Source organism: Pangasianodon hypophthalmus, chromosome 16, assembly GCF_027358585.1.
Source record: "Pangasianodon hypophthalmus isolate fPanHyp1 chromosome 16, fPanHyp1.pri, whole genome shotgun sequence".
NCBI classification, from domain to species: domain Eukaryota; kingdom Metazoa; phylum Chordata; class Actinopteri; order Siluriformes; family Pangasiidae; genus Pangasianodon; species Pangasianodon hypophthalmus.
The window spans coordinates 10812827-10840671 of NC_069725.1; the positions used below are offsets into that span (position 1 = coordinate 10812827).

The following is a 27845-nucleotide window of genomic DNA, read 5'->3' on the forward strand; positions in this document are numbered from 1 at the left end:
CATTGTCATCATCCATTTATCTGTACTCATTCATTTTTTTCCACCACTGAATAAGTAATGTTAGAGGAAAGTGAGGTTTAGGGTGATTTGCTGTCGCCCTCTTTTGGATCTGCTAGGCTAACAAATATCAACTAGATGCAAGCTACAAATTAACTCCAGCTTTCGATGTGTTTTCATAGAACTTGAGAAAGACTATGAGGAGAATCAGAAGACGTTGCAGGCCAAAGCCAGGCAGCTTGATGGCCTAGAGGACAAAATGAAGATGATTCTGGATGCCATCAACAAGCAAATCCAGATCTACAATACATGCCAGTAAACTGCCTACCAGTCACTGCAAGAGCAGAGGATACAAAACTGGCACTAGTCATGACAATGAATGCTTAACTATGGATGAGCACTACTACTACTACTACTACTATTATTATTGTTGTTGTTGTTGTTGTTGTTATTATTATTATTCAAAGTAGTAGTAGTAGTAGTGTTTCTTAATTATCAAAGAGACCAGCGATGATGTTCTGATATTGGCCAACATAACATACAGGACATATCATTTGTGAGGTAGATTTTATCAAACTAGATCTGTAAAAGTCAGAGGTTGGAAAAATGCAAAATAAGGGAGGCACACCAGATGTTGCCAAGCAACATCATAATGGAAATACTTTAAAGTTCCAACCAATATTTAACAGAGCTGATTGCTCTGCTTCTGAAGACATTGACTAGGGTTTGAACAAAACTGCTCAGCAAGGTAGATCTCTAGAAGGAAGCTGGGTAACAAATGAAATCTGTGTGCCTTCTCTCTGGGTCAACATATCAGGTTTAACACATAACAAGTTTGATAATCTAATGAGTATTGTTAGTTATGATTGGTTGAATCATGAAGTGAATTAAACACTGATGAAACCGTCCATGGCAAGGTGTGAGCTACACTGGAGGTGCTTCTGTAACAGTCCTCTTTTTTCTCCTAGTCGAGAGTCATTAATGTTTTGCTAAAGTCAAGTCTCCAATAGGGTTCTGGGGGCAGGGGGCACCATAGTGCTTTAGTTACTTAAATATTTAATGTTATTTAATGTTTAAGAAATAATTATCTACATATCATTCTTAGACTACTACACCACTATAATACTGGACCAGGATAAAGCAGTTACTGCAGATGAATGAATGAATGAATGAATGAAATGTTTAGACCCTTCCTCTGGAAAAAGGCTTTTCCTGTTGTAAAATAAAATAGTCACATCATCCATGTCTTCCATTATTCCTCTGCGGATGTCGCAACACTGCCTGAAATGTGTCAGTTGCAATGGGTCAATAAATACTTCTTTTTTCACCAAAGGTTTATGGTTATGGTTGTACTTACTGAGCCTTAAAGAGTTATTTTGAAAATAAAGACCAACTGGCATAAGCTACAAATATAAGATATGTATAATTAACACCTTCCCATTAATAAACATAAATTCCAACACTGTGCAATAATCTTGCAAGTGATTAATTCACCACACATGCTGGGAACTTCAGCTATCAAAATGATCTGAATGTGATGTACCAACATCCATCCTACCTTTTTTTTTTTTGCCAGATCATGTTGGGTGCAGTTTCTAAGTGTCTAGGTCTGTAATAGCCATCTGTGATTTCAAACATACTACCCAAGAAAGTAACTGCCATGCAACAGATGAGGCTAGTTTAATTCTTTTTTCCATATTAGACTTCTACATAGTTTTTCCAGCCCTTATCTCTCCCTGATAGACCTCTGTCTGTTTCCCTAACTCCTTTTCCCTGAATACAACAGAAACCATAACACATTCTTCAATACTGTGACTTTACTTTTGCCAAGTGATACCTGGAGATGAGGATGACTGCTGCAATGACATGACATTAATCATTGTTTCCTAGTCTAATAAAAAAAAATCTGAAGATGTTTTAAGGAATCCAAAAGTCATTGCATTTTAATGGCAGATAAAAAAGACAGAAGAACAATGATTTTGTCCTTTAAGGAACAGGTACTGATATCGTGCTCAATATGGACACGAGGGACATTCAGAGGTCAGCCAGGGCCAATGCTGTTCAGCAAAACAAGCTGAAGATTGGAAAATGACCAGCCCATCTGATTCAAGGTTTGATGTGTTGTGCTTTCTGAGATCCTTTTCTGCTCACCACGGTTGTACAGAGTGGTCACAGCCTTCCTGTCAGCTTGGACCAGTTTGGCTATTCTCCTTTTCTCCTATCCTAACTTTTCTTATAACCTGTTTCTGCCTGGAGAACTGATGCTCACTGAATGTTTCTTGTTTATCGCACCATTTTGAATAAACTCTAGACTGCTGTGTGTAAAAAATCCCAGGAGATCAGCAGTTTCTGAAATACTCAAACCAGCCAGTCTGATACCAACTCAATGCCACGGTCAAAGTCAGTGAAATGACATTTTTCCCTGTTGAGATGTTTGATATGAACATTAGCTGTGGTTTTATGCATTGTGCTGCTGCTACAGGATTGGCTAACTGAATATTTGCATGAACGTACATGTGTACAGGTGTTCCTAATAAAGTGGTCGGTGGGTGTATAAGGAATACTTCATTTTAGCATAGCAGGTGGAGTAAGTTGAGGCCAGAAGAAAGCTTGCCAAGATGCCAAGGTTTTCAACTCCATTGTATTTTACCTCACAGGCAGCAGAGGGCGCTATAAATTAGAGCGTGTTTCTTTAATAACCTCATTGTTAGTTAGTGAACATACACCACTGACCTCTGCTGGCAGAGTAAATGAACACTGGCTGAGGCCGGAAGTCGTGGCGGTTCGTGAGGCAGGTAACTCCTGTGATCTTATCCCCGTCTCCGGTTTGTTTTCTGTTTCAGCCAGCGAGCTGGTAGCTGGGACCTGCTGATCGGGTTGAGGAAACAGAGGAAGGGCTGTTTTTTTTAATCCGCTGTCAGTCGCTGAGCAGCATGGGCCCTGGCTAGAATCTTCTGGAAAGAGCGGAGCTTTTGGTTTCGAGGTAACGTCGACGGCTCGCTTGCTTTATTAAAATTATTATCATTATTATTATTCTACCGAGCCCAGGGTTTATATGACACCGCGCTGCCGGTTTAACACACTGCTCAGACTCACACTCACACTGATACTGACATGACTCTCAACCAAAATGTAAACCATCACCACAATGAGGAACTGTGTCTTAAATTAACCATTAATAATTCCGCTGTTTCACTTATTCACCACCCGGCTTTGCGACAAGCTAGCTAGTTAGCTAACTAGCACCCCGGTGTTTAGGTCTGTGTAGCTAGTTAGCAGTGCGCTAAGTTAGCTAGCCCGCTCGGTAGCAGGCTTCTGGGTTCAGCCTGCTGCAGTTCTCACCGTCGGCTCCTGGTCACGGACTCAGTTAGAGCATTAGCTTGCTTTCTGTCAGGCTGTTGTTTTTGTTTGTTTGTTTGTTTGTTTGTTTTTGTTTTTTGTTCCCCCCTAATACCACGTAATAGCTTCATTAATATCGTCTAAATACCGTGTCATGTAGTGCGGTCTGAAATAAAAATCGACAGCTAACATTTTTCACTTATGGAAATAAACAGAAGTTTTTCCAGCCACTAAACCGTGCACAAAAAAAACTGGGTCGAAACCAGGCTAACTGGCTAACCGGCTAACTTCCAAAACTGGTCTGGTTCTATATGTTAAATTTTACTAGACATAATCCAGGTAGCTGATATACTTTAACTGAATGGACAGTTAAACTATATTCGGCGCAGCTTGGTTAGCTGTGTTCTTTTTGAAAGCGTTTTCTTTCACCTAGCCGGTTAGCTAACGCAGCAGTGAGTGCGAGCTAATCCGCTTTCTGTCGCTAGTGTTACCGGACACCGGCATCGATGATCAGAACAATCAGCTATGAGAGCAGACCTCTCGTCAGTCAGCTCTCCTCGCGGAAGACGGTTTTTTTTCTTTTTACAGCAATTTACTAATCATTTTTGGGCAGAAAACGCAGCGGGTATACGTCTAACTTTATATTTAATTGACCTGAATGCGGTTTTGACATCTTGTTTACATTGAATATTTACGAGTAAATAGGTACGTAACCTTGTGTTATTAGCCAAGCTAGCATGATAGCATGATAGCATGTCCTTATGTGTGGAGCCAAATCCTGTCCCAGAAGTTTGTCAAGCTGGAGATATTTGACAAGTTGTTAGTTGGTAAATTAAAGGCGGAAAGCACGAGGTGTGAGTCGGAGTGGCCGGGTTTTAGTGTTTTCTGCTTCACGGTGTTAGCGTGACACCATGACACTGCAGCTAACGCAAAAGACCGAGCGTTAGACATAGGGTTTAATGTTTTTGCAGACTGATTTAGTATGTGTGTGTGTGTGTGTGTGTGTGTGTGCGTATTTTAACACACACGGCTGCTGTCCTGCTCTGTCTTCAGCACACCCCGATTCTGTTCTGGGAGTAGCAACGCCGCCAAAATAGCCGGCCCGGGCAGGAAGCGGCGCAGCTCGGACTCAGACCCCAGTGAAAGCGGCTCGTCCGGCGGCAGTGAGGTGAGAGACAGCCGCCCTGTCAGCGGCAAGTGGCTGAAGATGGCTAGCAGCAGCAGCTCTGCATCGGGCGAGGCGAGCCGCAGACGAGCGCAGAGAGGAGCTGAGGAGAGCAGCAGCAGCAGCAAGAAGAAACAAAAAGATCGGGCTAACCAAGAGAGCAGAGAGGCCAAGCGTGCTGCGACTGCGGCCAGCCAAGACACCAAGAAAGGTGAGCCATCAGAGCCATGATGCAGATCAGGTTCAAGGGCATGTGTAATTACTGGCCCTTTTTATTTTGAGATCTAGACCATCATGACTCTATTTGGGATTAGTATTGAGATTCTTTTTTGGATGACCTCTGATTTTCTTTTGGATCCTACGTTTGTTGTACACGCAAATAATACTCCTAATAATCTATTAATAATCTGACTGATAGCACAATGAGAATATAAAACACTCATGTATATATGCCCTTGAGCTTGATCTGCATCATGACTCAAACATCCATACAAAGTCCTATAATGAAAGTAATCAGATACAAAGGTTTATTTACATGACTATTATTATTCTTCTGTTTAACACAGGACTAAAAGGAGTGTTGAGTAGAAATTTAATTTGATTCAATTTAAGGGAAATTAAAAATTCCCTTTTTATTTTGAGATTTAGACCATCATGACTCTGTTTGGGATTAGTATTGAGATTCTGTTTCGGATTACCAGTGATTTTCTTTTGGATCCTACATTTGTTGTACACGCATCCTAATAATCCGTTAATAATGTGACTGATACCACAATGAGTATATGAAACACTCATGTGTACACCTTAATCAGAACAGAATAAACTCACTAAGAATTCCAATTAAATTTCTACTCAACACTCCTTTTAGTCCTGTGTTAAACAGAAGAAGAAAAATAGTCATAAAAAATAAACCTTTGTATCTGATTACTTTCATTATAGGAATCTGTATGGATGTTTCAGTCATGATGCGCTGCTTGTGCAATAAAATGGTCCTCATTTTACAGATATGAATCTAAAAATTTTAAAAATGTAATAGACATCAAACTAATATTTTGAGGAAGATGTGGGACGTGACATCACCTTAATGATATTTGAGAGTAGAGGCATTATTCTGATGGATAATGTGTGCATTTCGTGTAATTTTTGACAACCAGGGCATCCTTTAATGCAAATATGAAATGCTGAGTGATTTTACTAGAGTCACAAACTCTTCTTCTTGCTGTATGTTCAGTGATCATGCTTGGATGAGGTTTTGCTCTGAAATAATTTAAAACTCATTAAAAACACAAGCAGCACGATTAAAAATGAATGCACTGACTGGACTTGTGTGCATATATATATATATATATATATATATATATATATAATAACAGTTCATCTGAAATCTGCAGTCGGAATCAATTTATATGGATTTAAAAAATCTTTTCATGTAAACAAAGCAAAATCGACTCCTACTAATTTTGTGTTGTGTGCATAAGAGGAAATGTACTGAACATCAATGTCAGGGCTGATGTGGGTGTTACAATATTTGATATACTACATGGCCCAAAGTTTGTGGACACCTGACCGTAAACCTCATATGCTTTTTGAACATCCCGTTCCAGATTTGCTCTCCCTTTGCTGTAATAACATCCTCCGCTCTTCTGGGAAACTTTCCAGGAGATTTTGGAGCGTGGCTGTGGGGATTTGCCCATTCAACCACAAGAGCATTAGGTATTGATGTCAGATGAGGAGGTCTGGGGTGCAGTCAGTGTTCCAGTTCATCCCAGAGGTGTTCAGTGGGGTTGAGGTCAGGGTTTCATGTAGTCCAGTCGAGTTCCTCCATACCAGCCTTGGCAACCCATGTCTTCATGGAGCTCGCTTTGTGCATAGGAGCATTGTCATGCTGGAACAGATTTGGGCCCCTTCGTTCCAGCGAAGGGAAATTGTAATGCTACATCACACAAAGACATCATATACAATTATGTGCTTCCAACTTTGTGGCAACAGTTTGGGGAAGACACACATATGGGTGTGATGATCAGGTGTCTGCAAACTTTTGGCCATATAGTGTATGTGCAAACTTTTGGCCTGTACGTGTGGTGTTGATTGGTGTAAAAGAAATCTTACACTGAACGTAACACAGAACCTGTCTTAAAGCCTGTCACCATTGTACCATTATGTTTTGCGTTATTAGGTGGCAGAAGCTTGTAAAGAGATGGCCTGGCTAAAACAATTTCAGTATCTGTGTCCCAAACTTTGGTATTTATATAGTGTCTAAAACGGTATGAAAAACTTCCCCCCTCTCTTTACAGTGACCTTTATGTGATTGGTTTTAGATTTTTTTTCCCAGACAGGTTTGTGGTATGACTTTACGACACTGACTTTTGATACTGATCATATTCCGCCTACTTATTGTCTGTTGACACGAAATGACTCCAAGTCATATTTTTTTCCCTTTCTACTATAGCATAGCTGCACCATACACACATTCCATGCTTTGTAATGTGTGAGCATGTGAATGCATTTGTTCCCTGCTGTGTTTGTGTGGGAGCAGTGAGAAAGCAGAAGGAGAAGTAACTCTTAATCCTGCAGCAGTCAGTATGATAAAGAAATAAACACACTGTGGAAAAAACACAGAGACACACACACACACACACACACACACACACATATATATATATATATATATATATATATATATATATATATATATATAATTATATCTTTTTTATGTAAAGATTGGTCCTTAAAAGCAAGTATCAGGATTGGTTGCGTAGAAATGTTCGATCCACCTATTCCCTTGTGTGAGTGGGTTAATAAGTGTCAGTTTTTATCCATAATATCAGGTGTGTGTGTGTGTGAGAGAGAGAGAGAGAGAGAGAGAGAGAACAAAGCAGATTTCAATGTTATTTCATTAGTTGCTCTCGGAAATAACATCATCTACTTATTCATCTGTCCTCTTACCCAGTCAGAACCTAATACCCCATGAATTTACTCTCCAAGTAAAGTCTTTTATGCCTCAATCATTCATAGAAAGATAGAGGGAGGTAATGTGCTTAGCGACATTCTGATAAATTATAGTTTTTGCTGATTTAGTGCCATTGGCACTTGGCAATGTCAGAAATTTTATTACAAATCTGAGTATGACTGCTGCTACAATGCTCACCTAAAATCCATCATCGGGGGGACTGCATTGCATGGCATGAAACTCACTGGAGAGCTACAAATACTGTAGTGGCAATAGCGAAACAGTGTACAGTAAAATCATCTGTATTACCTTTGGCTCACTTTGAAGAATGTTTCTGTTTGTGTTTCTATGTGTGAATTTCACATTGCGCTGATTGATGACATAAGCAGAATGTGGTCATTTTCTTTAATCGCAAGTGTACCATTAGAGGGTCTTCATCGTATTATCTTATATAGAGAACACATGCTATAACACAGTCTGCTGTAGAATATTGAGATAATCTCATACAGTGCAACAAGCAATAATCTTAAAAGTCTGCTGAAATCACACATTGTAAAACAAGCTTTAGAATCAAATTGAGAAGGTGTTTATACCTAATTACAGTGAATACAATAAAAGCTATGAGGAAGCAGTAAAAAAATGTCCTACATCCTTTTCAGTGTCATTTAACGTATGATTATCAATGGTTTGTTTAATTACAAGGCAGGGCAGCGCAGTGCAGCGAGTGCTCTTATAACTTTTCCTATTCAAATGAAACGTGTGGAAGAAGACAAAGAACTGAAAGTGAAACTGTTGTATGCAAAAGAAGGCAAAGACAAAGGGCAGCGTTATATGGGTTCTCTCTTCTACATATCGTTTTAATACTATGACCTGTTCACAGTTAAGTGCTTATAAATGAGTAAAAAGGTTGAGATGTGTTTCCTAATTGTTAAGGTGGGGAAAACATTGCCACTTGGATACAGCATGGACTGTGCAACTGTTGATTTGTCTTCAAAACTCAGCAGCTGTATTGTTCCTCACTAAGTGCTGACATAATGCAGACAAAAGCAGAAGTTACAATTTCACTAGTGTTGCTTGTGAATGAGGGTGAGCATACTCTTATTGATGGATCTTCCCAGCCTGGTTTTGATGTCATCTGTAGAAACCATCACACACCCATTTTTATCTGTTTTTCATTTCATAAAGAACTTAGGGTGGACATGTTTACCCTCCACGCAGCATGACTGTTTATTCTAACTATTATAGTATTTGCAAAATGATTTTTTCGTGTTCATTGTCTGGTCATTGCTTTTTAAGTAATGCTGTGTTGGCCTCTTATATATATACACACACACACACACACACACACACACTTCATTGCTCGAAGGCCATATAGTGTGGTGTTTGTTTGTATGGTAGTGCGTGTTTGTGTGTGTGCTCTCTTGCCTGCTGAATGCTGAAGTGTTGTTGTAATCCAACTCTGTGAGAGTCTGCCTCAGTGAAGCAGGTCTTTGTCAAGGTCATGAGAGCAGCTCTACCCTGCACCAGCTCTCAGTCCAGCACACACAGGCACCTCTTCAGCATGCTGGGCTCACACTACACCCTTTAGCACTACACTGCGGCTCAAGTGCTTTGTCCAGCTACAAATATTCTCTAGACAAACTAGCCCTTACTGGTTTACCTTTGTCATTCAGTAAGGAAATCCATAATACAGAGACAAGTAATTCTGTTTTTGGGATACAACAATACTTAATTATGCCCACTTGGTAAATTAGAGACCAAATGGAAGTAAGTGTCAAGGTGAGCTTTTGTCCCCCAAAATATATCCGTCACTCAGATCTATTCCTCTCCTTTGCAAAATTCTACATGCTCCACTTGTTATCAGACAAAGTGCGTTTTATGCAGAATGAGCTTTGAGCTCTGTGCTGAAATGTGAGACAGTTGTCTAGTGTTTTTATGTAAAGTATTGGAATTGGTTCTGCTGCTTGGAATATATATCATATCTCTAATTTTGCATTGATCTTTATTTAAGCATATGACATAATTACTTTCTCTGTTTGCAGATTTCACTAAACCACTCCACTAAACAGCCACGACCGACTGTAGCTTAGCAACTGTAACCATGTAATCTCAGACAGGAGGTGTAGGGTATGAATTAAACATTGTGGAAGACTGCATTAGCAGTTTAAGCCTGTCGAAAATCTTGCAACGCCTGCTAAACTTTGAATGTTATTTTAAAATTAACATAATCAAACATTTATCTATCCTTCAGTGCAAGATCAGTGCTGCTCCTTCATGACCATGACATCTATATGGACTGCTAATTGATTAGACTGTGTACCTAGATCTTAAGGATCCACAGGGTGTTGTGAATGTCAAGGTTTCTATCTTCTATCTAATGTGACTGTCTAAGAAACTAACTATGTTTCAAAACAGCGATGGCTTTCCCAAATCAGGGAACTGTTTTAACCTAACAGCAGTAACCTGATAATATTATTTAGTTCTTAGGTTTGTTACAAGACAGCTCTGTTAACTTGTTTCCCATGCAGAGATTGAGGAAAAGAAGAAAAATGTGTCTCCCGTGTTCAGTGCATGAAATGTTTGGGCTAGTTTCAAGTCTTTGTGTGCATTTTGAGATGGAGTTGGTCTGAAACCTGGCAACTGTGGTTGCAAGCTTCATACTCTGCACTGTACAAGCACTGTATGAAAGAGAAAACTTTTCACTTTCACGACTTCCCAGCCCCGATCCACATACCTTGTCTCAGCATGAAGCTTTCTTTAAAAAAAAACAAACAAACAAAAAAAAAAACTAAATAATGTATTTGTGTTTGGTGAGAACCCTTCAGTTCTGCGAGCACTGAGACGTGTCCTTTTTTCTCATGTTAAAGTAAAAGTAGAATAGCCATCACCTGTAATAAGACAAAAGTAATTTGTAATTTTGTTTTTAGTAGTATTTTTCGAGTTACATTAAAAATGCATGTTTTTGCGAAATTTTTTACTGCTACCTTTAAATGCAAATTTTCTATTGTTGTTGGTATTATTATTATTATTATTATTATTATTATTATTATTATTGATACAGGTCTAGTATGAAAGCTTGTTGCACATAGCAACAGTCAGTTGGATTGGATTCCATCAACTGCTTTCTTGGAGTGTGAAAGTTACTTTCTCTGCCAACTTCCAGGTGCTGACAGAACAGCATTAATGTGTATGTCTGGTTTGTGTGTGTGTGTGTGTTGCGCACACAGATATATTTCTAGACTGGAAGCAGAATGCAGATGAGGTGATAGTCAGGCTGCGATGTGGAGAGGGTGCACTGAAGGTGGAGAATGTTGACACTGCCTTTTCAGATACGGCCTGCCAAGTCCGCTTCCCAGGTAAACTAAACCTGCAGTGTTGTGTGCTGTCATATTTCATTGAATTTTTCATTTATGCATTGGTATATTGTTTCTCTGTATGAATCCTGTGTGCCGTGATCTCAGATGGGCGTGAGTGGCAATGTCACCTACACGCTGAGATAGAGAGCTCCTGCAGCAAAGTACTGTATAAGGAGAAAGGCAGCATATTGCAACTCATCATGCACAAGAAGATCCCCTTCAATAACTGGCCCAGTCTTATGGTATGAAGAGATACTCTTGCTGGTCTGAATGGATGGACCTTCGTGGAATGTTTTTATTCAGTGGTGCATATTCAGCCTTTTTTTTTTTTTTCACTGTTTTGCTTTATTTCCCTCAGAACAACAAAGAAAACGACCCAGTAAACATCTTGAGGGAGAATGGATGCAGTCACAAGTCAACAACAGAGAGGTCTGAGAAATCCAGCTTCAGCTCTGAAATGCTCAAAACTTCCAGCAGACCGGAAGAGCAGGCACCATCGACAGATCAGAAATGCAGTAAACCTGACCGTGGTGTAAAAAGAGGGATGAAGAACAAACAGGCAGAGAACTCTGAGAGTGCAGGCATCAGAGTATCTGAGACTAAGCCAGGCAGTAAAGGAGACCAGACACCTGAGCCCACTGCCAAGAGAACTGTCCGTCCTTCCAAAAGCACAAAGGAGCCCACTGTAGCATCTAGCCCTGCACGAGAGCATCAGCCCAAACCAGTAGTCAATGGCAAACCCATAATAAGCCATGGATCTGCCTCTGTGCCCTCTACTGCCCAAGAAGGCAAATCAGAAACCCAGATTAAAGCATACCAGGGGTCACAAAAAGAGAAAGAGATTGAAAAAAAGACAGACAGACGCACTCAGGTGAGGTGTAATATCTGATTATCTGGGATATTTGTAGCAAAGATGTTTTCATTCTTTAGGTCTATTGGCCAGCTACATGCAAATAAATATATAATTATTATAACGTTGGTGTTATATCGTCATTGTCTTTTAGGCTGAAGCAGGTAAAAATAAGGATCAGCTAGCTGTTTGTGAGCCAAGGCCTGAGCCCCATGAGCCTTCTGCTCCCGGAGTAATACCTCCAACTCCTGGAGAAACCTGTAAGCCTGGGGAGACTAGCAGAGGAGGAACTGCTCCAGAGGACAAAGAGAAAAGCAAAGAGCAAGGGAGGACTGATGGTGCTGTGCAGGACCAAAGACAAACAGATGTTCCGGCCCACCATCTGGAATCTGGAGAGACTGTTCCAACAGTTGACTCCAAAAGGCGAGAGTTTAAAAATACAGAGGAGGAGAAGAGGGACAGATCTAAAGAGGAGCCAAGTGAGAAGAGTCTTGAGAAGGACAGAGGTCAGTCCAACACTGAATAGATTAGAGCCCAAGTAGGCAAAGGCTGTGAAGCATACAAAGCTTGGTTGCAGTGTCATTTGATTTTGATATTTTGTCATGCTTTAACTTAAGTACTGTGTGTAATGCCTAAATGTCTGTCCCATAGCTGTGAGTCATGTCAGATGTGTGTAGGACTCCAAAGCAGGGCATTTGATATAGTCATGCGATGAGGCTAGTGGTTGGCGTCTTTAACATTCGCTGTCCCAAAATGTCCGGCGCTGGAGCATCATGGGGATTGTTGTTTCGAAACTGATTAAATGAAGAGACCAGAATGGCCAAAACCTGCCAGAATGGTTTAAATAATAATAATAATAATTATTTTTTTAAATAGGCCCAGAGCCAATGGTGAACCTGTCGTTTGTGAAGAATGACTCATATGAGAAAGGGACCGACCTGATGGTTGTCAATGTCTACTTGAAGGAAATCTGTAGGGAGATTTCCAGGGTGCTCTTCAGGGAACAAGACTTCACCCTTATCTTCCAGACCAGGTGAGTGGATGTTCAAGGATAATTTTCTTGCTTGGCTAGGAGCAATGCTCAAGAGTGTCAGAGAGGCATTGTGTAATCACTAGTGTTTTTTTTGTGGATTTTGTCACTGGACCTCCTTACAATGAGATGTACAGAGGTAATAAAATCAGTTTCATTCAAGTCAACTTACTAAACAGCAATTCTCTAATGGAAATGTGCTGAAAACATCCAGTAAACTGTATACATGATGTGTTATACATAATAAGCAAACTATTAAATAATAAGTACTTATTAAAAATTTGCTAAATATATTACTATATAATGAACATATTTTCTATTATGATATATTGTCTTATGTTTTATGAATATAAGAAGTGATTTGTAGTATCCGTTATTTAGATATTTTCTACAATGTCTTTATGCCCTGAACTGGATGTATGAAATAGGCACAGCAGTTGAAATAGACCCCTGACTAGTTGAAATGTGTTATCTCATGCAGATGTTTTCCTAAAAGGGCAAACTAATAAAAAGAGCGATTAATATTCAACATAACATTTTATTAGTTTTTTTCTACCAGAATAGAAATCCACCCTCATTTCATATTGTATTCCTCCTTTCAGTGATGCTAATTTTTTACGTCAACATCCAGACTGTGGACCAAACACTGTCTTCAAGTGGCAAGTCAAACTCAGGTAAGAGCTTCTGGCTGGTGGATAGTATTATTATCTCAAGCATCGGTGTCTAGTTTGTCCAGTATGTGTTTAAGTTGGATTTTCTATTGGGTAATATTTCAGGAACCTGATTCAGCCGGAACAGTGTAGTTTTTCCTTCACTCCATCACGCATAGACATCACCCTGAGGAAGAGGCACAGTCAGCGATGGGGGGGTCTGGAAGCCCAAGTTCCACAAGGTCTGCTGCCTGGCTTCTACTTGCTACTGCCAGATCATCACATATATCTTTAGTCAATTTGTTTGTGGACCATTTTCATGTTGAAAAACAACTTTGGTGGAATTGTTTCATAACCTCACTGTCACTGCTGGGTCAAGAGTAGTTTGCCAATCCAGAATTTCCGGAATAATGACTGTAGCTGCAAGATATCGTCTACGCCCTGGGAATTCAAAAACTTCCTCATTTTTGTTTGTATTATTGCACTTAATTAACTAACTAGCTTGTCCTTCTTCGGGATTAAATTACATATGCTACTACTCTCTAACCTGGGTACATATGCCTACTCTCTAGGTTTCTGGGCAACCAAAAAATCGTCTGGGCTAGCCGATAAATTTGATTTCTCCACCCTTTTATGGTGTCTAACTATGCACCTCTAATGTGGACCAAGAAGGTATGTGTATCTAATGAAATGCACCAGAAAATGCATTAAAAACTTTAGGTTATACCTGTGGGACATTACCAACAGCCCTGATTGGTTGGCCCAGCTAGCTCCCTCAGAAATAGCAAGTACCTGAGAGCGGAGTTTGGTATGTCCTGGCTGGGGTTTTGACCTTCTTTGTGGTGAGGGAGAGTTCTGCTGGCAGTATTGATTCTATAGCAGAGCGTAGTGTGGTAACTAACTGGCAAAGGGTTAAGGCATGTTCCAACCATACCAGCGACTTGCAGGTTTTTTTCAGAAAAGTCCTACAGTCCTTTCTGTAGAAATTCTCTCAGCTGTTGGGTAGAATTTTTGCCATGCTACATTTCTACCAAAACGTATTATAATGGGTGGGAAAGAAGGTGACCACATCAATGTATGTGACTGACTGACTAGATTTTACACAAAACAGATAAGTTAGTTAATTTGAATAAGCTTGGGTTTTGTTGTAGGTGGAGCAGCAGACAAGGGTTTACATGTGGACATGAGGGCACCATTCAGTGAAGGAGTGTGTAAGCAGAGAATGATCTAGTAACTCAATACAGACATACCACCTAGCATGTCCTTGTCCTGCTGCCAATCCCCCAGTCCAGGCACTATACTTCTTACTAACAGTCCTTCTTGTTTTAACTTCCATTTGGAGAGAAAACAGACTTTTATGCTATTGAAATGCAAATCTGGACAATCACTATTGCATATAAAATTGAAAAGCTAGGGTTTTTCCCCTTGGGGAACTGCCATTTACTCTTGACCTTTTGCTTTCTAACCACAAGCTCTATTCTCCTCTGTTTAAGGTGCAGTGGGGGGCGCGAAGGTTGCTGTGCCCTCCGGGCCTTCCTCCCTCGACAAGAGTCAGCCAGGGAGCAGTCAGCATGCTCTGCCTGCCAAGGAGGAGCCTCGGGCAGGGGAGGAGAAGCCTAAGTCCTCTCGGGCTCCAGAGGATGGTACTTTAGATGCCGTGGTTCCACGCTCTGTCTCTGATCATGTTCCTATCAAACAAGAGCCAGCCATTACCACGGTAAGGCAGGAACTGTGGAATGTTTTTTCCACGTCATTTAATTTGTTTTTTTTTTTTTTTTTTTTTTTTTTTTTTTTTTTTTTTTTTTTTTTTTTTAGTTCTCACAGTCCTTGTGTTAGGATGCCTGATGAAAGAGCTTAGGGCTTTTCCCACTGCACAAAGTACCAGAACCTTTGGTATCAGTTGACCATCAGTCTTGTTCCAAAGGATCCAACTGTATGTGGCTGCTGAGGCTTAGTACAAGCAGGAGCTTATACTTAACAGAAGTTTTTAGGATGTTTGTTTACATCCTTACAATAATATTTTTGCTTTGTCATATTTTTGTCATTTATGTTTTCTTGAAATTTAAAAAAATCTTTAGATAGCAAGCCTTTTCATGTGCTAATTTTGTTTTAGGTTGTATAAACTGGTAAACCTGACAGCTGTTTAGACAAAGAAACAAAGTTCAAGCTGTTCTTCCATTTTGGACTTGGCAGTGTAGTGCACTCAAAAGTTTATGCAGTGTTTTACTGCCGTAACTCTGACCGCAGCAGACTCAAGATGGTGGAAAATGAACTAGAAATGTTAGTTCTTGTTTAGGCCAGTTTTTGTTTCTGGATGAGCAATGGGAAAACACCCTCAGGTCCTCTTGGATGCATCTGCTGCACTAAACCAATCTGGATTTTCTCTCATCCCCAGCCGAAGCCCACCTGCATGGTGCAGCCGATGACCCACGCTCCTTCTGCAGGCAGTGAGCGACCTGAGGAAGAGGAGGAGAAGAAGGTGTGTCTCCCTGGCTTCACAGGACTGGTCAACCTGGGGAACACGTGCTTTATGAACAGCGTGATCCAGTCTCTCTCCAACACACGGGAACTAAGAGATTATTTCCATGGTATGGGGTTTTCAATGGCAAATGATAAAAGCAATATCAGTAATTAAAACTAATAATAACAGTATTCACTGGCCTCTGCTGGAGGTACTCTTAGAGAAAATCTGTTGTCTTTTTTGTAGAGCTGAATAGTTTGTTTTGTTTGTTTTGCTAATGCATGGTAACCTTTCTATTTCTATTCTCTGATTTTAGACCGGGCTTTTGAGACAGAGATCAACTGTAATAACCCCCTGGGCACAGGTGGAAGGTTGGCTATTGGGTTTGCGGTGCTGCTGCGGGCTTTATGGAAAGGCACTCACCATGCTTTTCAGCCCTCCAAATTAAAGGTACCAGTATATTTACCTTCTTACTGCTGCTGTACTATAGTCTCTCCGGAGTTCTACATAGGTTCTGCTGCTTCTTTGAACAGCCCGTGTCAACTAGTTGAACAAATGTCATCCTCTATTTCTCCCTGTAGGCAATAGTGGCCAGTAAGGCCAGTCAGTTTACAGGTTATGCTCAACACGATGCCCAAGAATTCATGGCCTTCCTCTTGGATGGGCTGCATGAGGACCTGAACCGTATCCAAAACAAACCGTACACAGAAACCGTGGATTCAGATGGCCGCCAAGATGAGGTGCTGCTCCTGCTTCCTAGTTCCAGTATAGTGAAGTTCTTGTTGCACACAACTAACAAGACCTGCACTGACATCTGCCTCGTCTCTCAATGAGTTTTACTTTCAGTTGAAGAATGCTAGTAATTTACATTAGTAGTGAACAATATTTAAGTCATAATAAAAGCTGGAATTTGTTCTAGCTGTATTGCTTTGATACCTCAGAGATTATGCAGTAGATTTCAATCTTTTGTTCCAAATTTATTTGAATGTGCAATATCTGAATATATATATATATATATATATATATATATATATATATATATATATATATATATATATATATCATATAATTATATATATATATATATATATATATATAATTATATGTTTATTGTTTTTATGGAAAAGGGAGAAAAAGTTTGCTGTTGTTTGTATGTGCTATTATGATTTGACAGGTTGTAGCAGAAGAAGCATGGCAAAGGCACAAGATGAGGAATGATTCATTCATTGTTGATCTGTTCCAAGGCCAGTACAAGTCAAAGCTTGTGTGCCCAATGTGCTCCAAGGTAAATAAATGTGTCTCTCTTTCTCTTTTTCTCTCTCTCCCTCTCTCTCTCTGTCTCTCTTATATACAATATGTAAAATATATACATACACATAACACGTACATACATAGACACATAAATGATGGTAAATTATTTAAAAACTTGGTCACAGTGCCCCTCTGTGGTAGTCTCATGTTATAGGGATAATGAGGCTTGGTTTTTATGAATGGTGTGAAATAGAAAAACTTTACTTGCAGTTTTTACTTGCAGGTTGTAAGAACTCAACAGGATATAAAATGTGGTGGAATCCCACTGTTTATTTTTTTTTTAAAGGTGGTCTAATCAGTTCTCACCCTCTTCCTTCTAGGTTTCTATTACCTTTGACCCCTTCCTATACTTGCCTGTCCCTCTACCTCAGAAACAAAAGGTGCTCACTGTCTTCTATTTTGCTAAGGAGCCCCACAAGAAACCAGTCAAGGTAAAACTCAGCAAGTACTTTGGCTCCTATACACAGGTCCATTACATTCATTTCATTTTCCTTTATCTACTGTGCTAAGTAGCTTTGTGAATGTCTTTATGTAGTTTTTGGTGAGTGTTAGTAAAGAGAACTCAAGCACAGCGGAAGTGTTGGAGTCTATTTCCCGGAGTGTGAGAGTCAAACCAGAGAACCTAAGGTTAGCAGAGGTATGCAATTTCTGTCCTTAACACTTTTATTATCTTTACTATTTAAATGCTTGACAAATGCCAGATTATGCCAAATAGTTCCAGGTCTTCATACGCTTAAACCTTTTAGCCCTGGAACTTTTGGTTTAAAGTGTCCTTTCCTCCCCAGGTGGTGAAAAATCGTTTCCATCGGATATTCTTGCCTTCTCACTCCCTTGATACGGTTTCATCTGCCGACATGCTCTTCTGCTTCGAGGTGTTGTCCAAAGAGCTGACTAAGGAGAAAGTGGTGCTGCTTAGGGTCCATCAGGTCTCACAACTTTGTTGCAAACATTTTAAGCTGAACTGCTTTCACGTCGAGTTTTTGTTTGTTTACTTATTTTCCTTTACATCTGCAGAGGCTTCAGGTTCCCAGTATTCCTATAGCCAAGTGTGCTGCCTGCCAGAAACCTCCTCTGTCAGACGATGAGAAACTGAGGCGCTGTACACGCTGCTATCGTGTGGGCTACTGCAACCAGTGAGTCATTAGTTCAGTTTCTGGTTGTGATTTGTGGATGGGGTGTTGCTCCTAGTTGTCACCATTCTAGAAAGTGAAAACACATTTTCCTGTGATATAGGGCTTGCCAGAAGAACCACTGGCCCAACCACAAATCTCTATGCCGGCCTAACACTGAGAATGTGGGCCTGCCGTTTTTGATCAGTGTGCCTGAGTCAAGACTGACCTACACCCGACTCACTCAGCTCCTTGAAGGGTATTCCAGGTATGCTGGACAGATGCCTGCAGATAACCTTTATTTGGATGTAGCTGTGTCACATCCAATTTGGTGTGGCAGTCACTCTTAGACTGTGCTCTATTCATGTGCAGGTATTCGGTGAACGTTTTCCGTCCTCCGTTCCAGTCTGGTCGGACATCTCCTGAGGCTAGTCTGTCTCGTGGTGAACACCCTCTTACAACCGGTTCAGTTGCTGAGGGACCTGGGGCGGAAGAGGAAGAACTTCATGCAATTGAAGCAGGGGATGCTCAGGAGCAGGACAGTGTTTCTCCTGAAATGGCAACAGCACAGGCCTCCGCTCACTCAGCGGAAGACCTGAACTCGCTGTCCACACGCACCACAGACTCTGGCTTCTCTGAGCTGCTGTCTAGCTCCCAGGATCCTTTTGGAGAGAAAGAAACATCATGTGAAAAGGCTGTGAAACCAGAAGGTAACTTCATAATAGGATTCATTGTAAAGTTTTTTTATTATTTGTCACTTTTGGATATTACTCGAGTTAACATTTGTGGTTGTGTGTGTGCCTGCTTCAGCTGCCGTCACAGGGTACCAGCAACCCTCAGACTGTAGTTACAGGAGTGGTTCTCAGTTCTATATCTCACTACAAGATGCCAACAACAAGGAACTAAAACTTGAAGACAAAGGTTAAAGCTCTATCTTTGCTCACTCCTTCATATTTATTCAAAGTCTGTCCTTTTTTCTGAGGAACCTCAAAACCACATGCTGATTTACTCATTATTACTTAGGTGATGGTGTACTGGAGGTGTCTGAAGACTGCACCTTGGAGCTGGTATGGAAGAATAATGAGCGGCTAAAAGAGTACGTGCTTGTGCGTTCAAAAGAGCTGGAGTTTGATGAGGATCCAGGCTCTGCTAGCGAGACCGCCAGGGCGGGACACTTTACACTGGAGCAATGCCTCAACCTCTTCACCAAGCCTGAGGTGCTAGCGCCTGAGGAAGCATGGTAGGAAATGGAAGGAAAAAAATGATGAAATAATGGCTTTCACTCTCTTCAGAGTGCACTATATTTGCATATATTGGCGTTTTGGATTAACCTCAGTAGTTAGCTTCAAATTTTTTATGCAGTAATGTTTCTTCTATTGTGGACTTTCTCCGTATGGTTTAGGTACTGTCCAAAATGTCAGCAGCACAGGGAGGCCTCCAAGCAGCTTCTGCTTTGGCGTCTGCCGAACGTGCTTATCATCCAGCTCAAACGATTTTCCTTCCGGAGCTTCATCTGGAGAGACAAAATCAATGACATGGTGGACTTTCCTGTGAGGTATGCAAAAGCTCCTGCCTATAATCTTTTGGTCTCCATAGTATATCCTAAGTGTTTTTTTTTTTTTTTGTTTGTTTGTTTGTTTGTTTTCTTCTCTTCTTCTTTTCTTCCCCTGCCTGTTTATCATGGAATAATTATATGATCTATTTCGTTCCAACTGCCTTTGTCCACAGGAACTTGGACTTGAGTAAGTTCTGTATTGGCCAGAAGGAAGATGTTCAGCAGCCCCCTATTTATGACCTATATGCTGTTATAAACCACTATGGAGGAATGATTGGGGGTCACTACACAGCCTATGCTCGTCTACCCAATGACAAAAACAGTCAGCGCAGTGATGTTGGTAGGTGCAGCTCTTCTTTTCTTTCTCCCCTTGTAATGAGAAACAGTGAATTTACATGTTCAGTGCAAGTATTTTTATTTTATTCCAAAAATATCTGGATTACATATGGGACTCAGACACTTACTCTCTGCTAGGTCTTAAGCAGGGCATGTAAATAAGCATTGGCATGAAAATCTTTTTAAGATTGAATCTAAATGTGAAATTTGGTGTCATCTTTGGATATTATTACATTTTTTTCTGTTTTTTTTATTAAGCAATATCAGACTAAGTAGCCAAAAAAAAAACTTAGTAAGGCAGACCTGAGCTTGCCTAAATAAATGTTAAATATTCTTATCTTTGCTGAAAAGTCTCGATGATGTAACAGACACGAGTGAGTCTTGGCCAGTAGAAGTTCACTCTGCGTTAACCAGTTTTGTGTCTCTTGCTCAGGCTGGCGTCTGTTTGATGACAGCACTGTGACTACAGTAGAAGAGAGCCAGGTGGTGACACGCTATGCCTACGTGCTGTTCTACCGACGTAGGAACTCTCCCGTTGAGCGACCGCCTCGTCTGCTGGACCCGCTGGGAGCCGAGTCTCCTGCTGCAGCTGGAGCTGCTGCCAGTCAGGTGAGCTGATTACACTCTCTTCCATGTAACGTTTCAGTTTCTGAAAAGCCCACGAGCTCTGCGATCATGCAGTAAAAATGCCAAAGCTACACTTGATGGCTTTGAAGAGATCAATTTAAAAAGTTCACTCGTCTGGATGATTAACAGCTGTTTTAGAAGTTAGTGCTGTACCCTACAATGGGAAGTGTGAATAAATGTGTACCATAGATTAAACGCCTGACGGTAGCTGGGGTGAAATTTGTCACTTTATTTTTTTCTTTCTAATTCCTGTGCCCTTTTCTCTTAAATTTTAATACTAAGCCTTAAGCTCTTTAAGGGTATTTTTTAATGTTGTTTTGTCTGTACATGTTGGAGATTGTGTTAAATTCAGAAGCGTATGCATATGTCTTGCATGTTATTTATTCATGCTAAAATGGAAGTCTGTGTGTCTTTGTAAGTCCGTTTTCTTTGAAACAAGATTAGGTTTAATTTGTTTTATGTTTAGCTACAAAATACCGATCTAGTGCAACCACAGCAACAACGTTTTAGTCCCTTAACCAAATTTCAGACTGTGTAAATTGTGTAAAAAAAAAAAAGTTTAAGCTTTTCTGTCTGTGTAGTATTTCACCTAATCCGTTGTGTAATATGTTAGGAGTGTCGGTGCTAAAAATGATCAGGGAATAGTTATGTCCATCCTACAGACCGAGAATTTGCTCTTTTATTAAGGTTAATACTAATACTAAGTCGTTCAAATTGCTATATATACATGGCCTTGTGACTGGTGTGGAAATTAATGAGGTCATGATCAAGCAAATATATTGTTAGTATGCCTGTGCATGTGTTCCGAATGATTAACATTGTGCAATTGTGTGTCAGAGTACAGAAGTATGAGCATTTATAGTTCTGATTCTGGTTATTATATGTTTGATATTGTCTCTGTGGCTAGTCTGCTGGTTGCTGTCAACTAATGACAAATTATGCAAAGATTTTAAAAACTTGGTATCTGCTCTAAATAATACTAAGGCCAAATAAGTATCTGGGTGTTAGTTGTGATAAATATAAGGGTATGCTGATGTTTTCTTACAGGTGAGTGTAAGGACAACCTTGTTAGTCAGTCTTTAGCGGGGAAAAAAAAAAACACCTCAAAGATGTTTGAATGCTAACTTTGTTCTGTACGCTACTCCAAGATGTCACAGCTGAACCAGGCATTGGATAATTAGGCACTATCCAAGGTTTGCCATCTGATTAATTTAGGGAATTGTCCATAGCATACCAAAGAACGCAATTCAGCTCGCTGGACTGTACAAGTGTACAATAACCAGGTGAGATTAGACTGAAGCAAGGGTGAGACTTGAGCATAAACTGTTTTTGGGAAGTTCAGATGTTTCAGGTTTCCATGTGGGAACAGGTCCAAAAAAATCAACATCTGTTAAAAGAAATAATTGAAAGTTTTACGAGAGGTATTTAATTACCTTGTTTTTTCAAAGCTGCACTAACAGCTCTAATGTTCTACGTATACAAGCTGAATCTAGTGCCAGGTCAATTTTCAGTGGTTTCTGATGAACTTGCGGTGTCTCATTACTAGCTTAAAGCATGTCGGAACAAAGACCTAATGACAACTTAGGCTTTGGCTAGAATACTGTATGCAAAGTAATTCCACTTTCGTATTTAATCACAAGGAACAAAATTTATGGAGTTTATGAATACAGCAGTTTGTGTTACTATAAATACTTTCAGTTAGTGCTTAAATTAAATTAAATTAAAATTAAATTAAATATTAAAATAAAAAAGGCAAATAAAATATCAGCGTGCAGTGTAATAAGCAGTAAATGTAAATTCTTTTAGTTCATGTCTGCTTAAAATCAGATGAAAAGAAGATAGCAAGAGACTGTTATGCTGCATGCTGAACATTAGCAATGGAGCTGTACTGAACTCGTACCTAAGGTGTTCTAGTCACACTGTCAGTATTTGGCCGAAATTTTTTTTTTGTTTGTTTGTTTTTTTTCCCCCTGACATGGCTGTTGACGTGTTACTAGTCAACTATACAGCTACAGTTACCATAACCTTGCCATTGCACTAAATGAACATAATTTCTTTTGTTTGTTTATTGTAATGCTTTTAAAGTCAGTAATGTTTGTAGAAATGTTAGATGTAGAAAAGGGTGAGCAGAGGTATTGCTATGGCTATAATTGGGTGCTTTTGAGGCCTGGCCCTGTCCCAGAAGCTGACACAGGTTTCCGCCAATCGCAGGCGTCTCTGATATGGCAGGAACTGGAGGAAGATGCGGAAGGGCACCAAGGCGCTCCCTCCTGGAGCCTCTTCCGGCCCAGACTCCGACAGAGAAGACCCAGGACAAGGCTGGAGGAAGAGGATGACCGCAATGGAGGGCTTACATGGCGCAGACAGGAACACGTTTCTGATCATTCTGATGATGACCATACCAAATATTTCCTCCTGGGCACTATGGCTGCAGTGTTTGCATTGCTGCTCAACATCATCTATCCCCTGATATACAAGTCTCATTGGGGATAAACTGAAAAGTGTCACACATGTAGAGTGTATATATGTACAGTGTGTTTGTTTATATACGCACACACCCACGCACACACATGCACGCATGTAATGTGTATTTAAAATGCAAACCAGTATGTAAACAAAAGAGAGTTACTTTAGATGGATGGTTTATTTATTGTGTAGATGAGGCTCAGGGCCTCTCTGTGACTTCTATATAAAAAATGGGATGATCATTTTTAAATGTCTGTTTTTCTATTTCTTTGATTTTTAAATACAGCAGTGTATCATAAAAAGAATTCCTAACTTTAATTGTACAGAACAATCATTTATACTGTTTAAGAAGCATCTTTAAGAAACTTGATTACAGGGCAAACTCAGGGCATCCTGTAACTGTTTTACACCATTAGCAATAGTTACCCTCTTATTTCTAATTAACATCAGACTGCTCATGTAACAGCCTTCAGATTTAGCTTAAAAAAAGAACAAAAAGCCATCAACTTCAGTTTAAACTTGTCAACACACTGACTTTGCATTTGAGTTTATTATACTGTCATAGTAATATAAAGCTCAGTATATCCATCTGCTCAAAACTCTAATCACTCAATAATGATTCTTCTTATACTGTGTAAATATATATTTTATCCGTCGAGTTTCTTACTAACAGGTGCTGCCATCCGTCCAACATGAAGACAGCTTTTTTTAGTTATAATGTCAAGCCATGTGGCTTAACCTCTCAAAATGGTCTGCAAGTTCCGCTGTTTTTGGTTTGCATTTTGATCACTGTCTCTTCTTATGCTTTTCGTTGTTTTGTTTTTTTGTTTGTTTTTTTTTTTAAGACATTCCTGCACACTCCCACAAAAAGTTGAACCAATCACATTATTGTTTACATTACTGGCTGCTCCTGCCTGTGATATTTTCTGACAAACCTTGTTGGTTCTGTGTCTAAAAATATTTCACCTATATAATAAGTCATTTGAACCACCATGAGCAGGTTAAGGCAATACTAAAGATGGATAAATAAAAGCAGTAAATGCACAATGTCACAATGCATCTCGCATGCACTAATGGTAATGAATGTGATCTTTCTTTGTCCCGTGGGTTTCATATCTGATTGCCCACTCCTGACCACAAGAAAGTTTAAAAAAAAAAAAATGAAAAAAAAAAAAAAAAAGCTCCCACTCCCATGACATTTGGGTCCTGTGGGATCTCCGTCCCGATGCACACCTCCAGGTTCGCTAATCTTATTAGACACATGTGGTTTCTTGAGATTTCATTAGTCATTTTGTGGGCCTTCACTTTGTAAGGAAATGTAGTATTAGCTGGAGTGGTCGTGGCCTCAGGGATGTAATTTTATAACACTAACTGAAGCCATTTATACTGCAATGTATAGCTTCAGTAACTGATTTTAATACCACTAAACAACTTATTCCATAATTGTGACTTGTATATGCTATTGCATGTTTGCACATACACTCACTCTGAAACTAGAATAACAGCTATATGTTTCTTTTCTATATGTTATTGTACATACACGGCTGTAACTTCAAATGGTTCTTTTTTTTCCACATCATTCTCATGAGAATATCTCTTCAGATGAGTCTTAAAGAGGTGTAAAATGTAACTTTACCAAATCCACATGTTGTCTACATTTTTGCAACTACACAGCCTTTGGTTTAGATTAATTCTATCATGTAATTACACTAATACATGTAATCATCAGTTGGCTTGTGCATACTGTATAAAATACTTTTACATGTTTTAGACCATGTTTTATTATATTATGTTTATTAAGTTATTTATGATAATGCTCTATTGTCACAGCAATAGTCACAACAGGGTCTACAGCAATGTCGTAAGTGCTGTAGTAGACTCACCTGTACTTCTGTTTTGTAAATAAAAATGACAGTCTTCCATTGCACAAATGTATTATAGCATGATTTCTTTTAACCCCTATAACTGTCAAACAAATGATGTTTCGCTTCTTGCAGCAGAATGGAATTGATTTCTCTTCTTACCTTTCGCTTTAGTTATGGAGTGCGCAACCTTTTCTCAGTTCATGTGCGCCAGACCGGGCGTGAAATCTCCCATTATAACCATGGTTTATTTTACAGGCTTCTAGCCAGGCACTCTTTGGGACAGACCTGGACCCTGAAGGACCCCCTCAGTTGGGTGCAGAAGTGACGTCTGACCTCTTTGCCCGGTCTGCAGAATGCTCCGGCTCGTCCTACACCAGCATGGAAGAGGTGGACTAAACTCAGCCCTAAAGCTGTGGCAGTGACCACCAAACTGCAGCCCTCGCCTCAGGGAGACTTCTTCCTTGAAAGAGACTTCAGTGCTCATCAGCTGATCAAGCGCAGCAAAGGTGCTTCTGTTGCACATGTGCAATGTTTAAAATATTAGAAATTAGCTAAATGCGTATGTCTCTCAACACACATGAAAATATGCTTAAAGTTTGGATTTAGATTCATTTGCATAAGAAGAGATGTGCACACAGACGTTCACTAATACCAGGCGGAGGAGGGGGAGATCTAAAAAATATATATGGAGCAGTTGTTAACCCCCTGCAGTTTGGTGCCCACATATTAATTGTTAACCCAGTGGACAGATAGTCTTGTGTTCACACTCGTATTTATACCCAAAGTGGACTGGCTTGTTGGAGTGGTTTTCTTTGTATCTTTCTGGAGTGTCACTTGTTTATTATTTGTAATAATTTGTTGAGTTATGGACATTTTTTCCCTCTCTCTCCTTTTTACATGCAACACCTTGTGGAAAACACCCTGCATTAAGTGCAAAAACCTAACTTACAGATGTGCATGTTGATAACCTGTAGTGTAATGTTTGTCATTTACTCTTTTCTTTTATTTTGGAGCGGATTGTCTTGCTTCCACACCCTTCTTGTTTGTACTAGACTGCATATTAAGCAGAAGCTGAGGGTTTGATCATAAGAATGCTGCTGTGAATAAAAGATATTAAATGGTTAATATAAATAAAACTTGGAGTAAGTTAACTAAAAGGCTATATGATAGTTATATGTCTTCTTATAACTAAAATTTCAAACTTTGAGCAGTAGATCTGAGAGATTAGCTTAACTGTAAGATAACGGTAGTCGGACCAGTGTTCAGGTAAGTCCAGGGTATTAAAAAAAAGAAAAATCAGTTTCATCCCAGAACAGGATTAACCTGTTTCTCTAAAGTCTGTCATTTTGACTTTTTGCAGTTTACAATGTCTAGCTACAGTCTGCCAGATGATTATTCCATTGATTTGAATTTATTTCGATTTTATGATTAGTCACGTTCATCTTGAAATCTCTCACCATCTGCATCTTCATCGAAATATAATTCTAGTCAGGTAAATATTGAAGATGTATAGCTAAACTACTTTCTTCATTTTCTAGATTTTTAAAATGAGTTGAGTTTTGTAAAGGAAAAGAAGAATTAAGGACAGGTCTCTCATAAGGCTGTCAGGGTTTTGTCTTTTTTGTTGTTGGCTTTTTTTTTTGTTTTTTGTTCATTTTCATGGATTAGCTTTGGCTAGGGTGAACAAGTTGGCATTACATCACAATTAATGTTTTTAATAATGAAGTGGAAAAGAGTTGTTCTACACAACTATATTCCAGCTCCTGTCTTGTTCTTTGTTGATTCTGGTTCATGTATATATAAAACCGATTTCCATGTGGACACCAACATGTAAATACAGAACAACCATAAAGCTTTCACTTGCCTTTTATATTAAAACAAGTGTTCTCAGATAAGATTTGCTGGACTCCTGATTGTACATGTTCAGATCAATCAAAACAACAATAAACAAGTCTATTCATCAGCTGGTTAATTGTGCAACACTGTCGCACTACGTCGTATCTTTTCAGTTTCTTTTCTTCTTCACTCCAAATCATATATTGATTACATTTTGGCTGACTTATTGTGATAATTTAATTGTCCATTCTTTTGACTTTATGCCATTTTTATAATAGGATTACAGGGGTGTAATAACACACTCAGAGTCAAAAACAGACATTTAGACATTCCATTTTTAAAGGTATTATTCAGACTTAATTTAGCAGATGTCCAGTGTAGTGAATCTATGTCATTCTAAGTTGTTTTTTTTAATCAGTTTTATGTTCTTACTTCTCAGTCTGTATCAGAATGTAGGAATGTTGTTCTTAGGTACAAGTATGCAGGATTCAGGTGAGATCATCCACTGAAAAAAGGGTGAGACTTGAACATAAACTCTTTTTGGTAAACTCTTTAGGGTATCCATGTGGGAGCATCTACAGCAGCGGAGAATGAGTTACAAGTGCAGAAACACCAAGCAGAAGAAGTATCAGGAGGACATTCACAAGAGCAGAAACTCACACACACTCTGCCACACACACTCCCATTTCAGTGTTACTGCTTTGCTGAGAATGGTTCATCACTCAAATAATACTTGGTTAGTGTTTATGCATGCTCCCTCTCCACTGATCAACATGGATGACAAAGACTGCAAAGTTACCAAGTGTGCTTATGTAGCCAATGAGTGTAGGCACCAGGTAGGACTAGCTAATAAACTGGCAAGTGAGACTGCTATAAGATAATATTAGTTTATTCATTCACTAACTAGTTTCCATGTGTATTAGACACAGATTTTGTAAAACA

The 27845-nt window shown here is 39.6% G+C and overlaps 2 protein-coding genes across 8 annotated transcripts in view; both read left to right on the forward strand.

Annotated features, from left to right (window-relative positions):
* lamb2 (laminin, beta 2 (laminin S)) overlaps nucleotides 1-1457 on the forward strand; it is a 31806-nt gene extending 30349 nt beyond the window's left edge. For both annotated transcript variants that reach the window (XM_053240989.1, XM_026921058.3), the window contains one exon: nucleotides 180-1457. In XM_053240989.1, coding sequence (XP_053096964.1) covers nucleotides 180-316 — 137 coding nt within the window. In that variant the 3' untranslated portion in view covers nucleotides 317-1457. The remainder of the gene's footprint in view (nucleotides 1-179) is intronic.
* A 1288-nt stretch (nucleotides 1458-2745) lies between these two features.
* usp19 (ubiquitin specific peptidase 19) lies at nucleotides 2746-27039 on the forward strand. 6 transcript variants are annotated; one of them, XM_053240991.1, is made up of 26 exons: nucleotides 2746-2980; nucleotides 4390-4712; nucleotides 10679-10807; nucleotides 10913-11049; nucleotides 11166-11678; nucleotides 11812-12163; nucleotides 12534-12690; nucleotides 13290-13361; nucleotides 13464-13579; nucleotides 14831-15054; nucleotides 15733-15925; nucleotides 16115-16248; nucleotides 16380-16538; nucleotides 16973-17083; nucleotides 17430-17540; nucleotides 17645-17746; nucleotides 17895-18035; nucleotides 18124-18242; nucleotides 18343-18486; nucleotides 18591-18928; nucleotides 19029-19139; nucleotides 19242-19458; nucleotides 19621-19773; nucleotides 19947-20113; nucleotides 20543-20718; nucleotides 22948-25311. In XM_053240991.1, the coding sequence occupies exons 2-26, from the start codon at nucleotides 4544-4546 to the stop codon at nucleotides 23227-23229; spliced, it is 4527 nt and encodes a 1508-aa protein (XP_053096966.1). In that variant the 5' UTR covers nucleotides 2746-2980; nucleotides 4390-4543; the 3' UTR covers nucleotides 23230-25311. The 6 variants fall into 6 exon arrangements, with proteins under 6 accessions (XP_053096966.1, XP_053096969.1, XP_053096970.1 ...); XM_053240994.1 differs by having other exon boundaries at nucleotides 14837-15054; XM_053240995.1 differs by lacking the exon at nucleotides 22948-25311 and adding an exon at nucleotides 25323-27039 and having other exon boundaries at nucleotides 2747-2980; nucleotides 14837-15054.
* Nucleotides 27040-27845: the final 806 nt, after the last annotated feature.

Excerpts from the sequence above, each read along its gene's own strand:
- usp19 (XM_053240991.1), top strand. The coding sequence starts at position 4,544 with ATGGCTAGCAGCAGCAGCTCTGCATCGGGCGAGGCGAGCCGCAGACGA. Across the intron at positions 10,808-10,912 it reads CTGCCAAGTCCGCTTCCCAG|ATGGGCGTGAGTGGCAATGT; the intron begins GTAAACTAAACC and ends CCGTGATCTCAG. Across the intron at positions 19,774-19,946 it reads ATGGTGGACTTTCCTGTGAG|GAACTTGGACTTGAGTAAGT; the intron begins GTATGCAAAAGC and ends CTTTGTCCACAG.